General features: G+C 45.8%; 1 protein-coding gene across 4 annotated transcripts; it reads left to right on the forward strand.

Annotated features, from left to right (window-relative positions):
* Positions 1-4128: 4128 nt before the first annotated feature.
* Dyrk3 (dual-specificity tyrosine-(Y)-phosphorylation regulated kinase 3) lies at positions 4129-13409 on the forward strand. 4 transcript variants are annotated; one of them, XM_005375402.2, is made up of 4 exons: positions 4137-4222; positions 5417-5561; positions 6436-6547; positions 11609-13409. In XM_005375402.2, the coding sequence occupies exons 3-4, from the start codon at positions 6464-6466 to the stop codon at positions 13181-13183; spliced, it is 1659 nt and encodes a 552-aa protein (XP_005375459.1). In that variant the 5' UTR covers positions 4137-4222; positions 5417-5561; positions 6436-6463; the 3' UTR covers positions 13184-13409. The 4 variants fall into 4 exon arrangements, with proteins under 4 accessions (XP_005375456.1, XP_005375459.1, XP_013358186.1 ...); XM_013502732.1 differs by lacking the exon at positions 4137-4222 and adding an exon at positions 4278-4364; XM_005375399.2 differs by lacking the exon at positions 5417-5561 and having other exon boundaries at positions 4129-4364.
* The last annotated feature ends 2248 nt before the right edge of the window (positions 13410-15657 follow it).

Consider the following 15657-nt stretch of genomic DNA (forward strand, 5'->3'; position numbering starts at 1 on the left):
CACAATTTCTAAATGAGTGGGAGGCAAAGGCTTACACAAATGAGACAAATGAAATGATTATAGGGCTCCAGGAGGGTTCAACTCTCTTACAATATTTATGATTCTCTGGGTTAAGACCCAGACTTCCCTGGGCTGCCCATATTTATTAGGTTTTCAAATAAAGGAGGGGCATACTGAAGAAAAGGCAGGAATCTGGGCAGGACTTTGGAAACCCTTTACTGAATTCTCCTAGTAACACTTACATTAATTTAGGATAACTAAGTTAACTCCAGGAAGGCCTTCACTGCAGGAGTGAGATGCCTGCAGCTACAGTCTCCTTTTAGTTCATTGGGGTTGGAGCCAAAAGTCCTCAGCTGTGTCCTTGTCCTGTCCTTTGAGGCCTTATGGCTTCACGCACCATTACAGACCTCAGTAGGGACCAGTGACTCACAGGTAAACATGGAAAGCCAACTGGTTAATATTAAATCCTGCTCAGAGCTGCTACATAGTGGTCTCCATCATGGCTGGATCTAGAGTGTGTGATGCTAGGACTGGTTCATGGTGCAGTGCTAGGATTAAGGGCGCTAAGATTAAGGGTGTGAGTGCCACTCATCCTAAATTGCCTGAATAAGGTATAAGGGATAGAAAGAGGTTTATCACTTATTGCTTGCTGGCTTTTTCTATCTTCTGTCTGCTATGAACTGTTTTTCCTCTGTGATGGCCTTCTGCCATGCCGCCGTGCCCTGGAGCCAGCTGACTATGGATTGAAACCCCTATAAACTGTGAGCTGTGATAAACCTTTCCTCCCTTAACTTGTGGATGTTGGATATTTTGTTTCAGCCATGAGAAAAGTAACTAAGACAGTGTCAGGATAAATACTGACTCATCTGGGGGAAAAGTTTATTTACTCCATACATTACATAAAAAGAAATTCCAGATTGATTAAAGATCTAAATGTGAGGGCCGGGGATTTAGCTCAGCGGCACAGCGCCTGCTAGGCAAGCACAAGGTCATGAGTTCAATCCCCGGTACCAAGGAAAAAAAAAAAAATAAAAATGAAAAAAATATACCATAGAACTAAATATGCTCTTACTGTATGATCCGTCAGTTACACACCTTGGTATTTACCCAAATAAATGGAAACAAAAGTCCACTCAAAAACCTGCACACCATTGGTGATTCCACTCAAAAACCTGCACACCATTGGTGATAACAGGTTTAGCCAAAATTGATGTCCTTTGGTAGGTGACCAGCTAAATTATGGTATGTCCAAAAATGGAATATTACCCAGCCATAAAGAAATGAGCTACCAGACCTCACGAGATATGGAGGATCCTTAAATGCAATTACTAAGTGAAAGAAGTCAGTTGGATAAGGATTATACACGAAGTATGTAAGTGATGATTCCAAACTGATCACATTTTGAGAAGGGCAAAGCTATGGAGATGATCAAAAGAAGAAAGGTTACTAAGAGTTAGTGACAGGGAGGGTGAGGAGGGTCCTTCCCTCCTTATTTTCTCTTCTTTGAAGCACTTTTGTGATTACACTGGACCTGCGCAGGTTAGGAAAATCTCTCCATTTGGAGGCCTTAATTTAATTTCATTTGCAAAGTCCTTTTTTTTTTTTTTTTTTTTTTTCCAAGCAAGGGGGCATATTTGCTGATTTAGGGGATAAGAGTATGGACATCTTTGGAGAACTATTATTTTGTTCAACAGGGTTCAGAGTCTTTATTCAGAGGAAACTGTGTCATGGACTTCCGAAGGCCTCTTCTGTCTAATCTGGGCTTCCTGCCTAGCATCATGCAGTGGTCAAAGGTCTCACTAAATTGCTAAGTTGCATAGGCAGGGTTCAAACTTGTGACCCTCCTGCCTTGAAGAGTATAGAGATTATAGGCAGGATGTCTTCTTAGTGTGTACATCTGAAACTGCTATGATTATTTTCTCAGTTTTTTTTTTTGTTGTTGTTTGTTTGTTTGTGTCTTTTGAGACAGGGTCTTGCTGTATAGTTCAGGCTGCCCCTGAACTAACTCTATAGCCCAGGCGGGCCTCAAACTTGTGGCAATCCTCCTGCCTCAGCCTCCTGAATACTGGGATTACAGGCGTGCGCCACCACACCTAGCTCACATTCTCAGTTTTCCACTGATTGTTTTTGTGGTGCTGAGGAATCTCACTCAGGGCCTCATACTTGCTAAACAGGTGCTCCGTCACTTAGCTCCACCCCTGTGTGCTTCCGCCAGTGTTTGAAGATCCTGGAACAGTTCCGTTTCTGGTTTATTACAGGTTCCTTAGAACTGGCCTCCAAAGGCTGCCTCTTTTAGGACCCTTGGCTAATCCACTGGTGAGTAAATCCAGCTTCAGCAGTGTGGAGAGCAGTAGTGACACTGAGCTCCTTGTGAATGGGATTTTGGAGGGGACACAAGGGCACCCACAGTGTGGGAGCTGCCCCGCGGGCTCTGGAGACTCCTGCTAAGTCCTCCTTAGGCTGGAATCCAGCCCTGCTGTTGGGAAACAGGCGCTCCTTGAAGAAATGCTGGAAAGTACTTAAGTTTCCAAAGTCAGGGACCCCACCCTTCACCCCGAGCTCCAGCACCCTCAAGGACCCCACCTGCCCTTGACTTTGGGAGCAGCAGGTGGAAGTTAAAGCAAGCCTCTGTATTTCCCACATTAGATACCAGAAAGTGGGGGCAAGAATGCTTCCGCTTGGCTCTGGAAACTCTATCTTAAACAGACTGGAGCTGCAGTGACTCAGAATGAAGCAGAAAACTTGTGGGGACAGTTCCAGTCAACTCTGGCGTAGTACAGAGGCGTCCATGGACATGCTAAGAGCGGGGATTATTTACTAGAATTTTGCAGTCTTAGAGCTGGAAGAGACTTTCACAAGAATCCAGTCCAAACTTTTTGTTGCCATGGAACTCTTTTCCTCAAACAAAAGCTTCAAAGAGCCCCAGTACAAACTCTTATGGAAGCAAGATTGCTCCAGCTGCTGGGGAAGGCGAGGGAAAGGAACAAGGAAAAGGCTGATTTATAAAATGAGAAAAAACTAAAAGGCCATCATGGAAAAATAGCTTTTTATTGATGTTTATATGATAAAGAGGCTACAGCATTATTGATCACAAAAAATAAAGTTCCCCAAATGGACCGGTTCTTAGCTTGGATCTTACAGGTGTTAAATATTTAGAGACATTTTCACTTGGAGAGAAGGAATAAGACCTTTAGTCACACGGAAATGAGCCTTGGGTGGTAATTGTAAGGTTTATGGGACTTGCTACGTGGTTTAAAACGAGTCCCCAGGTCCCACCAGAGGGCGCCCGCGTTGGGTGTTTTGAGGTTTGGTTTGTGGCGGGTCAGGCGGCCTCGTATTACGTGAATTCAGGAAATTCAACTGGGCGCCACGCATTCGAGAGTACACAGCTCTGTAGTCTAACCTCCTTCCCTCTCACCTTCCTTCCAACGATTAAACTTTTCTGAAAGGGGGACAAAGCGCTTTCACATCATATTCTAACAAAAAATAAACAAAGCACAAAGAGCCTTCCAAGGCCCGGGACAGCGGGAAGCCTGTGCTTCCGAAACTTCTTGTCCGGACTTCGCCACTAGGTGACTCTAAGAGAGCACGACTTCTCAGGCCTCAGTTTCCCCACGTGTACAGCGGCTCTTTGTACCCTGCCATCGTTGCATGTTGTTACAGGGGAGTTATACAAAGCCTGGCTTCCGATCTGGATCCCCGGTAAATCAGTTAGACAGGGACGTCGCCTGGTGTGGCTGCTGAGGTTGAGTACTGGCAGGCGATGTCTCTCCTTGCCCTCCGGAGCGCCCCTGCCCCCGGCGGTGGGAAAGTCTAATATTCAGGCGGGACGTTTTAGAACTCCGGGCGGCCACGTGCAATTTAACAGCAGCCCGGAAGGGCGGGCAACACTTCTGGGGCTTTCACCGTACCCCGCCGGGGATCATCCCCCTCGGTCCCCAACAAGCTCCCAGGTCCCGTGACAGCTTTGGGGGCCGCCCCGCCCGCCCGGGGCCCCGCCCCCAGTCCCGGCCCCGCCCCCGCGCGTCAGTGCGTCTTTGCGCAGGGGCGTTTCCCGGGGCGTGCCGCGGTTGCTAGGCGACCAGGCCGCTCCCCCCGCCCGCCCTGAGCTCTGTCTGCCTCCTGGCCCCGGCCAGTGGAGAGCGAAGGCGCGCGGAGCTGCAGAGTCTGGCAGAGAGTCCCCGGGGAGGCTTCGCAGCCCGAGGCAGCTGTCCCAGCGCAGGTGGGCGCGGCCCGCCAGACCCTCCAACCGCCGCCCCTGCCCCCGCGGGGGTCCCCGAACTAGCGATGGGGGGCGCGGCTCACGGGCCGGGACGGAAGGATGCGGGGCCGCCCCGGGCCGGGCTCCCGCCCCAGCAGCGGAGGTAACGGCGCCCGGGGTAACGGGCTGAGGACGCCCGAGGGACAGCCTAGCGCTGGCCCGCGAGGCCGGGTGTGGGAAAGCCTGGGCTGGAGGCTGGGCGAGCCCTTCGCCCGACGGACAGACGGACGGCTCTCCTGGGACCTCCCCTCGTCCTCCCCGCTCCCTAGCCCAGCGGGAGCAGGGAGGGGCTGCAGCTAGCTGCGGGGAGCGTGACCACCTCGAGGATCTCTGGAGCCCTAGATCGGGATGGAGGGCCAGGGACTCCGCACACCCGGGACTTTCTGTGGGGCTTTTTATTAAACCTGGGGCGCCCGGCGCCGTGGCTTTGAATACATCCCTGTTGCTCAGAGCTCAGAACCACGACTGAACTCTTGGGGGCTTTGCCATGAAGGGTGCGGTCTGGCTTCGAGTGTGCAGGTGAGGGTCAGTGCTGAGCAGGGCGGCCTGCGGATCCCATTTGGAGAGATTCCCCGCCTTGCATTGTAAGTCGCTGCCTAAATGCAGACCACCCCGCTACCCCACGCGCCGGGTTTCCTTTGCGTGGAGCCTTCCCGTGGTTAATTTCTTCTGTTAATAGGAAATCTCGCAGGTCTTTATTTCTGTACATGTGGATGTCTGTCCTTGTTTGTTTTATGAGGCCATGGCGAAGGGTTGGCCACATCCACAATATCTGGTTTTTGTCACTGAAGCATTTCGCTTAAGATAGAAATAATTCTATCAGAATGTGAGCTTGCTTTTAAAAGAAAACCTTACAAAAACATTTGTGCTTTTTTATACCTTTTGTATTCCTTTAATACGCTAATCAGACAAACTCTAGAAGTAATTTTACAAAAAGTCTTTAAAGGCAACGAAAATATTCCAGGATATTTTTTAAAAACATTAAAAAAAAAATCATCCCGTGCAACATGGTCATTGTTGTGTTCATGGTGTATTATAAAATGAAGCGGTGAACTGGGAAGCCCATGTTCTTGGTAGCAGATGAGATACATTATTCAGGGCCATCTTGTGGATTAAAGAAACCCTGTCTGTCTTTTGTATTTCCTTGCCGTGCAGTGGCCACAGTGTGGAAGAACAGAGAAATGATCCTTAATTTGTTACCATTTTGCCTTCCCTATCTACCGGGAAATGAAGTGGGAAGAGAAGCGAGATACAGTATCATTTCATGATTGAAAGCACTCCCTTGGTGGTCACTGTGATGGTCAGTGTATTTTTCTCTAAGTCAGGTAGATACAAGCAAGTAAGCAAGTAGAGGAGAGCCCTAAAAGACCTTGAATTTCTTGTCTGTAAGACCCAGACGTGTGTAGACTAGAGCTGCTCTTGCTGTCAACATGTGGACAGCCTCCTGGGAGGGGAGGAGCAGTACAGCCGGTGGTGCAGCTCAGATTAGAATCCAGGTCCCAGACTTTGCAGACACAACCACTTCTGTCATGTTTTTCCCTTCTGGTTTTGGGGCTTCATGTTCAAACTAACTTTCATTTTATTTTTTATTGTTGTTTTGTCTTTTTAAGACAGGGTTTTTTGGGGGCACCCACTTTCTGGGCCCCTTTGTGTCCCTCTTAGAAGCTTTCTTTCTCTCAATAAATTCTTCCTTCTCTTAACATAAACAGTAACAAGTTTCACTATGTAATTCAGGCTAGCCTTGAACTCACTTTGTAGCCCAGACTGGCCTCCAATTTGAAGGTATCCTCCTGCCTCAGCTTCCTAGTGCTGGGATTACTGGGATTATGGGTGTGCCCCATCACACCTGGCCTAATTTGCATTTTAAAGGAATAACTTAACTGATAGTCCTTATTTTTTAAACAACATTCAGAAAGTAAGACTTGTTCTGTTTTAAAATAGGAAGTGGAAATACTGCCTTTTCTTAAAAAAATAAATAAAAGGAAAAATTGGGATTCTTCATTTCTCTGCCAGATGTCCTACTTGTTTCTTCAGTGACAAAATTCAGGGTAGACATTTATTTCTATTGATTGTTCTTTGTAGTAGGATTGAAGCAGTTAAGGTAGGATGTTTTGGAATCGCAAATCTATATCCTTCAGTTACTGACATATTTTATCTATAATCCTTTCAACTAGATTGGGGGATGGTATCTGTGATACCTTCATGATGATAGATGAAACCAGATGTCCACCCTGTACAAATGTACTCTGCAACCCTTCTGAACCAGTCCTACCGAGGAGACTCAATGTAAGTAAAGGAGGTGACTGTGTGTGCTAACTGTCTTAGCAGGAGCAGGTGCTACTTAACTGCGCCAGGTAAAGTTACATGTTACTGGCAACACAGACTTTATTTCCTTTTGATTTCTCCTGATGTTGGAAAACAATTTCTGTGGTCCAGGTTTAGCTTTCAGAATGATTTTGACTTGGAGCCCACTTTTTCCTTTCAATTTCTACTGAGATAAATATGTAGTATCAGAAAACAAATGCTACATTTATCTAGGTAGTGTTCACTTTTATAGAGGATGACACAGTATTACAAAAGGTCCTTTTAACAAAAATAAGGAACACAAAAATATCTTGAAATTCATACATCTGCAAAATTTTCCCCTGTAAGATAGAAATGGAGTCCTGGCTTATTGGTATGCTAATAAGAACCATTTTGTAACTCATAAATTAAACTTGAACAATACAGTTTGGTTTTTGATGCATTTAATTTAATCATTTTAGGAAATGCAGACACTTAGCTTTTGACCCTGTCTTACTTAAGGTAATAATAAAATTAATTCACATTCCCTCAGCATATATAGAATAGTAGACAGAGCTGGGTTTGGACAAGTTCCAAGACAGGGAGAAGCTGTCCTGTGACTTCAGATTTTGCTGTATATGTCATCTAATGAGCATACTGAATAATTGCATTGACTAATTTGTAATATTTCTCTTTCATGTTTCTGTGTTTCATACCTGAAATTGCTTCTGTGTAGAAAAAATTACTTACCCTTTTCATAGTCGTTCCCAAGTTTTCATCAGTTTTTGCTACTAAAATCAACCTTTTTGCCAATTTCAAGGCTAATAATATTACAAAGAATCAGCTAAAAATATTTGGAAGGCTGGTCACTCTATTTTTGAACTCCTTTATGGAGTGCAGTAGGCTTTTTTTCCATTTTCTGCAAGTTTATTTCTTTAGTACATAAAAATCTCTGATTCTAGAAACACATACCCCTTGTGTTGACCATCAGATTTCTGGGCCCCTTGCTGCCAACGCACGTGCCTCCATAGGAGACCTTTTGCAGCGGGGCTGGTATGTTAACATCTGACTTTCAAGTTTGTTTGAACTTTAACTCAGAACTGGTCCCTGCTGATCACCTTCCAGTAGGTCACTTAAATTGTTTGTTTCAGGGTCAAAATTAATTTCTTATTGTGTATTGCATGCCATTCAGAGTAATACTTTTTGAAAAGCACAGGACTTTCAATTCTAACCCAATGGTATCTTCACAGATTTTCCTGCGGAGGGATGCTTTTCACTTCTTCGTGGCATTTACAGTTCGTTATACTGTGACGCCATCCTGAGACTATTGCTCCTTTCACAAAATCTTTGAGCTTCATTGTTTCCTGGGGATGCTCTTACATTCTCCCTGTAAACTAGAACTTATGTGCCCATAGGCTTTTTGGGAATACGTTCTGTGTCGCAGGGATTTAAGGCCAGGAACTGGGTAAAGGGCAGGTTTTTATATGGATGAGAAAGATACTCTTTTTTTTTTTTTTTTTTTTTTAATCTGTTTGAGACAGGGTCTCGCTATGCAGTTCAGGCTGGCCTTGAGCTCATTTTGTAGCCCAGGCTGGTCTGGAACTCAAACAGTACTCCTGCCTCAGTCTTCTAAGTGCCAGGATTACAGGCGTGTACCACCATGCCCAGCTGAGAAAGATATTCTTTCTGAATTTCTCAACAACATTTTTGGGATTCAGTTAATACAGTATATTATTAATATTTGAAGCACTATAAACCCTACAAGTTAAATATATGTGAAGCATTCTTAAATAGAACATAATCAATCAAGCATTATCTGTCTCTCTGGATATAATTACATAGTCAACAAAACATTTGTTAGAGTTACTCCTGTACATTCCTGTTATTGTGATTATTACTCTAGACTAGAAATGAACATGTTTTGTAACTCTTACGTTTTAACACTTGTGAACATTGTAGATCCTCCAAGAACAATGGAAGGAAGATTTCATTTATAGCGCAGAGGACTTGATATATAATTGACTCAGGCCAGTACTTGAGTTATTGACAGGAAAGAAAGATAAGGAAAGAACCGCTCCCTGTGTGGAAAACTTCCTTCCTGGAATTCTCCAGGTTCGGTGGAGGTTTGGGCCTCACCTGCAGCAGCGTGTCTGTCCTGAAAGCCACACTGCATGAGAGACAGGAAGCGCAGCCCATAGGGAGAATGTGAACAGACGGGGGAGTGGGGGAGCCCTGTGCGTGGAGGGCGCGGTGAGAAGAAGCAGAGGGGACAGAGAACCTACAGGAGAATGGTGGTGGCACACACAGAACAGCCCCTTTAGGCATCCCAAAAGCTTACAATGAAATTTAGACACTCCTGTATAGTGCCCAAGAGCAAGGCAAAACTGAACTGTCACGGAGACAGATTTAGGCTCACTTTTTTTTTTTTTTTTTGTCATTTTGAGACATGGTTTCACTATGCAAGTTACTTTGCAGCCTTGAGCTCACTTTGTAGCCCAGACTGGCCTTGAACTCATGTGATCCTTCTGCCTCAACCTCGCAAGTGCCCGGCCATAGGCTCACTTTATTTGTTTTTGTTTTGTTTTGTCTTCTTGAGACAGGGTCTTGCTATGCAGTTTAGGCTGGCCTTGAGCTCACTTTGTAGCCCAGGCTGGCCTCGAACTCGAAATGATCCTCCTGCCTCAGCTTCCCGCAAGTGCTGGCATGAGCCACCACACCCGGCTTCATCGGCTCACTTTAGTTAATCCCATTGTCATTAATCCCAATTAATCCCATTGTAATAGTCCTTTGGAAATTAAATTTCTGTTCTTATTACCACACTGTGCCTGAGACCCTGTCTTTACTACAAACAAATGAAGACTTCCAGAGCAGCAGTGCAGCTCACGTGGGCACAGGGATGGCCCCGAGGCCACAAATGTTTTTCCTACCCGCCAGTCCCTGAAGACTGCAGTTTCTAGAGAGGCATTTCTTAGGGTTAAGATGGTGCCCTTTTGTTAAAGTTCCAGTATCCCTGGGGAGATGACACATTCAATTGTAGAACAAGCTGAAAGCAGGCTTTGTGTAGGGGAGGAGGTGGGCAAGGCACTTCTGTGTAGACGCCTATTATGGGGGCCCTGGTTGGTTGGCAGAGGTGTATTTAGCGGTAGATGCTTGGTAGAGAGAGATTGGAGATATAGAGGAAACTGTCAGAAGAAACCAAAAAGGGAAAGGAAGGTGTGTAGGAGTTTAAACCTTAACACACTGAGAATTTTGCCTAATTGTAATCAGTGTTTTGAACATGTTTTATAGTTTGTGTCTTTCACATATATTTTTATTATACTTTGATTTATACAGTATCCTGCAAGTAGGAATTATCCACATTTCAGCTGGGCGTGGAGGCACACACCTGTAATCTTAGCACTTGGGAGGCTGAGGCAGGAGGATTGCTGTGAGTTCAAGGCCATCCTGGGCTACATAGTGAGTTCAAGGTCGGCCTGAACTGCATATCGAGAACCTGTCTTTAAAAAAAAAAACAGATTAACCTGCCCAGGGACCTATAGCTTTTAAGTAGTATAGTTGGATCCTCACTTGGGCCTTCTGACTTCACATTTATTCATATTTCAGATGTGTCCCAAAGACTTTGGCAGGAAATATTTACATGCATTAAAGTTAGGTAGCAAAAAATATTTAAGGAAAACTGGCTGGGCTGCATGCAGATGTTGGTTTTCATTATGTAAATCTAACTAAAAGCAAACAGTTACAATTCTTTCCCTATGTCAGCCAAATTTACTCCCTCATAGGTAGATGATGGCTCCTTAGGAGCGCAGGTGCTGAGCAGCCAACAGCGAGTATCCTGGTGACCAGCACATAGGTGGCTGGGTGTGACCCAGCTCTGTTTGTCCATCCCTAAAAACAAGTGTAGCTCTTTGACTGAATTACTGATAAGAAAAGCCCTTGCATTTCCTTTGCATTTCAGCAAGGTCAGTACTGCTTTCTTGACCAGGGATTGTTCTGGCCCATGCTGGCCTCCTTGAAGCTAAGAGCCAAGCCGTGGCTGCAGTTTTATAAGATGCTCCTTAGAGGCCTCGAATCCTTTCTTTTATTTATCAGACACATAAAGACCTGGCCCTGATGATCTCAAGAATCTTCTCTAGCTTAGAACTTTTGTGATTCAGTGAGCTGAGTGAGAAGACCACGGGTGGCCATGTGGATTCCAGGCGAGTCCGTATTCAGCCCTTCCAGAGAGTCATGCAGGCTGTTTGAGAACTGGGTGCTGAGTTCTATCAATGTGAAGAGCCCTGGGCTGAGTTGGAAGAGCTGGGTTCACATCCTGCCTGTCATTCTGAATGTCACCATTTACGGAACACTTTCAGGTGCATCATTTTGATCCTGCTGCAGGCCCTCAAGATGTGGAAAAGTGCTTGAAATAATTAGTAAACAAGATAGCACATATTTAATAAAATGGCAAATTATATGGCACAGATTTGAAAAGCTGCAGTTTAAATGTGAGGTCAGTTAGTATAGGCTTGGAATAGTTCTAAGTGGGAGAGGGCTTAAATCAGATCTTGAAAGAGTATAGGATATGAGCAGGTGGATGGGGTGAAAGGAGTCTCGGTACAAAGATAGACCTGTAAGAAGGAACGTAGCACCCTGGGGTGCTGAGGCAGGAGGATTGCAAGTTCAAGCCCAGCTTGAACACCGTAGCAAGACCCTGTCTCATAATTTTTTACATGTATGTGTGCGTGGGGAGCTGAGGATATAGCTCAGTGCAAAAGCCCTGGGCTCCATCCACAGTAGCCCCCGCAACAAAGATACCGAGCATGTTGAGGGGTGTTAAGGTGAGCATTTGTCTTCCACAAAGTCAGGTATACAAAAGGGATCAAGGTAGTAGCCTTAATACTCAGGGAATGTGAGGATTAGCACAACTCTGTAGAGACTCTTGCTTTTATTATCTCCTATTTGAGGTTTTTAACCTTAAAGTAGACATGACTAGACCTGTTTTTATGTTCAGCCAGAGGAAGGGTCCTTTCATCTTTCTAATATTCTCAGTGGCTTTCACATTGTCTTTGGTTTTCTCTTGCATAGATCACCACTGAGCAGTTAACAAGAGATCACACCCAGCACTTTCTGAGTGGAGGGGACATGAAGGTGGAACAACTCTTCCAGGAATTTGGCAACAGAAGGTCTAATACGCTTCAGTCAGATGGCACCAAGGACTCTGAAGAATGTTCTCCCACAGTGTCTCAGAGGAGGAGTTCGGATAGCCTGAACACAGGGAAATGCAGCAGTTCCTCCAGAGCCCCCAAAGTGGTGCCTCTGACCCCAGAGCAAGCGCTGAAGCAGTATAAACATCACCTCACTGCCTATGAGAAGCTGGAGATCATCAACTACCCGGAAATCTACTTTGTGGGTCCAAATGCCAAAAAAAGACAGGGTGTGATTGGTGGTCCCAATAATGGGGGGTATGATGATGCAGACGGGGCCTATATTCACGTACCTCGAGACCATCTAGCTTATCGATACGAGGTGCTGAAAATCATTGGCAAGGGAAGCTTTGGGCAGGTGGCCCGGGTCTACGATCACAAGCTCCGACAGTACGTGGCTCTGAAAATGGTGCGCAATGAAAAGCGCTTCCATCGCCAAGCAGCTGAAGAGATCCGGATCTTGGAACATCTTAAGAAACAAGATAAAACTGGCAGCATGAATGTGATCCACATATTGGAGAGTTTCACATTCCGGAACCACGTCTGCATGGCCTTCGAGTTACTGAGCATAGACCTTTATGAGCTAATTAAAAAGAACAAGTTTCAGGGCTTCAGCGTCCAGTTGGTACGTAAGTTCGCTCAGTCGATCCTGCAGTCCTTGGATGCCCTCCACAAAAATAAGATCATTCATTGTGACCTGAAGCCAGAAAACATTCTTCTGAAGCACCACGGGCGCAGTGCAACCAAGGTTATCGACTTTGGATCCAGCTGCTTCGAGTATCAGAAGCTTTACACGTACATCCAGTCTCGCTTCTACAGAGCTCCTGAGATCATCTTAGGCTGCCGCTATAGCACGCCTATTGACATATGGAGTTTCGGCTGCATCCTCGCAGAACTTCTCACGGGGCAGCCTCTGTTCCCGGGGGACGATGAAGGAGACCAGTTGGCCTGCATGATGGAGCTGCTTGGGATGCCACCGCCAAAGCTTCTGGAGCAATCCAAACGTGCCAAGTACTTTATTAACTCCAAGGGCCTACCTCGATACTGCTCTGTGACCACTCAGGCAGATGGGAAGATTGTGCTGGTGGGGGGCCGCTCACGTAGGGGTAAGAAGCGGGGTCCCCCAGGCAGCAAAGACTGGGCGACAGCTCTGAAAGGGTGCGATGACTACTTGTTTATCGAGTTCCTGAAACGATGTCTGCAGTGGGACCCTGCTGCCCGGCTGACCCCAGCTCAGGCATTGAGACACCCTTGGATTAGCAAGTCTGTGCCCCGGCCTCTCAGCATTGACAAGGGGTCAGGGAAACGAGGAGTGAATCCTACACATGCTTTGCAAGGACTGGGTTCCAAGCTGCCTCCAGTTGTGGGGATAGCCAATAAGCTTAAAGCTAACTTAATGTCAGAAGCCAATGGCAGTATACCTTTGTGCAGTGTGTTGCCAAAATTGATTAACTAATGGACAGCTCGGAGATGCATATGTATGTATTTTTTAATTATCTTGCATACCTGCAAATGGAAAAAAATGCAAGCCATTGGTAGATATGTTTTGTTAGACTAGACTTTTTTTTTTAACCAGGCGAACATTTTTATATGACTATAAGAGAACTCTTCAAGGGCTAATTACCTAACCAGCTTGTATTGGCCATCTGGAATATACATTAAATGACTTTTATAGGTCGATATATCTGCGTTGTTATTGTCAGATATACTTCAACCTGTGCATTCTATTGGTATAAATCTTTCTGTCAGGATAGAAGTACTAGAAGTGTGTCTTCTGCCTCTCACTACTTCTCTCCCTCCACATCCGCTCTGGAAGGGTCGTGTCGGATGTGGCGGTTGCTGTAGATTGCAGTCAGAGAGCTCGTGCCCCAGCAGGTGGTTCTGTGGGCTCGTTCTAGAAGGAAGGGCTCTCAGTGCAGTGTAGGGTCAGGAGCACCTCAGAGCTATTGGTCACTTGGACAGTCAGTTCCACTGCTTTTCAGCTGTTCCCTTCAATTCTCCAGTGCAAGATGTCTTCCCGTCATTATTGTTTTGTTTCTGATTTGTTTCCTGAGCACATAAACCATCTACAGACATCTTACCACTTCACCACATACGTTTTGTGTTACAAAGCCTTGGTGCTATCAGGAGGTGGTGGCCATAGTGGCGGTGTCAGGTCCCTGAGAGTTGCCCTTGATGGAGACTGCAGCACTAGTCTCTTTCCTGTCCATTCCTGGCCATAGGTAGACAGTGTTGCTCCACCATGTGCCCCACCTGATGCACCACCACAGGCCCAGGCAGGGGACCAGTCATTTATAGACAGGAGCCAAAGTAACCCTTTCTCTCTACAAGGCAGTTTGTCTCAGATATTTCTCACACAACAAAAACCTGGTTAACACAGGTACCGATTTCAAAACCATGTCAATTCACCCTTCCACACCTGCAAGGAAGACTGCTAAAGGTAGAACAGGCATGAAAAATGCAAGTCCCAGGTTTGTGGCCATCCAGAGACAAGCCTGCTCGCCACATTTTTGTGGCCCCTCATCCTTACTAAAGTGATCATGGTCAGGTAAACTCCTTATAGTGCCAATGCTTCCCTCCTGTCTTTCCAGCCATCTGCCACCTTAGTGCGTTACATTTTTCCACTTTCACTTTAAGCTTCCTGGCACTTTCCCAGACTTGGAGTGAACTGCAGTTATAAGGAGAAAACCATTTGAAAATCCCCAGCCTGGGGATAATCCATTTTCTCCTTTATTTTCCCTAATTGCATTTACTTCGGCAGCCTTTTTCTCTGCTAAAATTGAAAGTTAAGCTGGGCATCGTGGTGCATGCTTGTAATCCCAGTACTCGGGAGGCTGAGGCAGGAAGATTGCTGTGAGTTCAAGGCCAGCCTACATAGGGAGACCGTGTCTCAAAAAACAATTAATTTTTTTTAAAAAAGAAACTTAAATAGTGAGGGCCAGGAGCACAACGAATTCCTGGCCGGAAGGCTTCCTGAAAGGGTCAGTGGGAAAGGGACAGTAACTCACTGCTGCTGTTTGTCACTTTTTGTGTTTTCCTGCCCCTTCCTCTACTCCCACGCCCCTTGGAACAAAATGTGTGCATGCATATCCTGTCCCACATGTGTGCTCTTTATAGTGGAACATTTGCTTTCTACAACATAGTTCTAGGAATAACCCAGTTCAATTCTCAATTTTCTGGAATTAAGTCTGCAAACTCCTAAGATTAGAAACCCCCATCCCCCCATAATGGGCATCAAAGCCAGAGATGCTCCAGCCACTAAGCTACATGCCCAGACCTTTTTACTTTTTATTGTGAGACAGTGTCTTGCTAAGTTGCCCAGGCAGGACTCGAATTTGTGGTCTTCCTACTACAGCCTCCCTCCCTCAGTACTGGGGTTACAGTGTAGGCCACCGCACCTGGCTGGAAGAAGGCTTCTTTGTTGGGTAACATAGCAATAAGAAAAGAAGGCGAAAGCCATGGACATATTTAAAGAACTTTTAGCCAGGCATGGTGGCGCACACCTGTAATCCCAGCACTCGGGAGGCTGAGGCAGGAGGATCTTTGCTAGTTCAAGACCAGCCTGGGCTACAAAGTGAGCTCAAGGCCAACCTAAACTGCATAGCAAGACCCTGTTTCAAAAAGACAAAACAAAACAAAACAAAACAAAAAAGAACTTTTGCCTTATCCAGAAGTACTCCTGATTTCCACTACGAGGTGTGGAAAGTGGGAACAAGGGCCTGAGCCTCCCCAGCATGAGGGCCCCAACAGGGAAGCTCAAACCGAAGCCTCACCTCTCTCAAATGAGGAAGTTGTGGTACTTTTGGTTCCTGGAAAAACTGAAGAATTGAAAACTAATTCTTGACTCCTGTCTACGTAAGGCAGTGGAACAGACAACACCGTACCTCTAATTCCTGCCGATTCTCTACCTAACTGGAGAAGTTGAATCAC

Source organism: Chinchilla lanigera, unplaced genomic scaffold (genome assembly GCF_000276665.1).
Source record: "Chinchilla lanigera isolate Chin_1 unplaced genomic scaffold, ChiLan1.0 scaffold00005, whole genome shotgun sequence".
Classification (NCBI taxonomy): domain Eukaryota; kingdom Metazoa; phylum Chordata; class Mammalia; order Rodentia; family Chinchillidae; genus Chinchilla; species Chinchilla lanigera.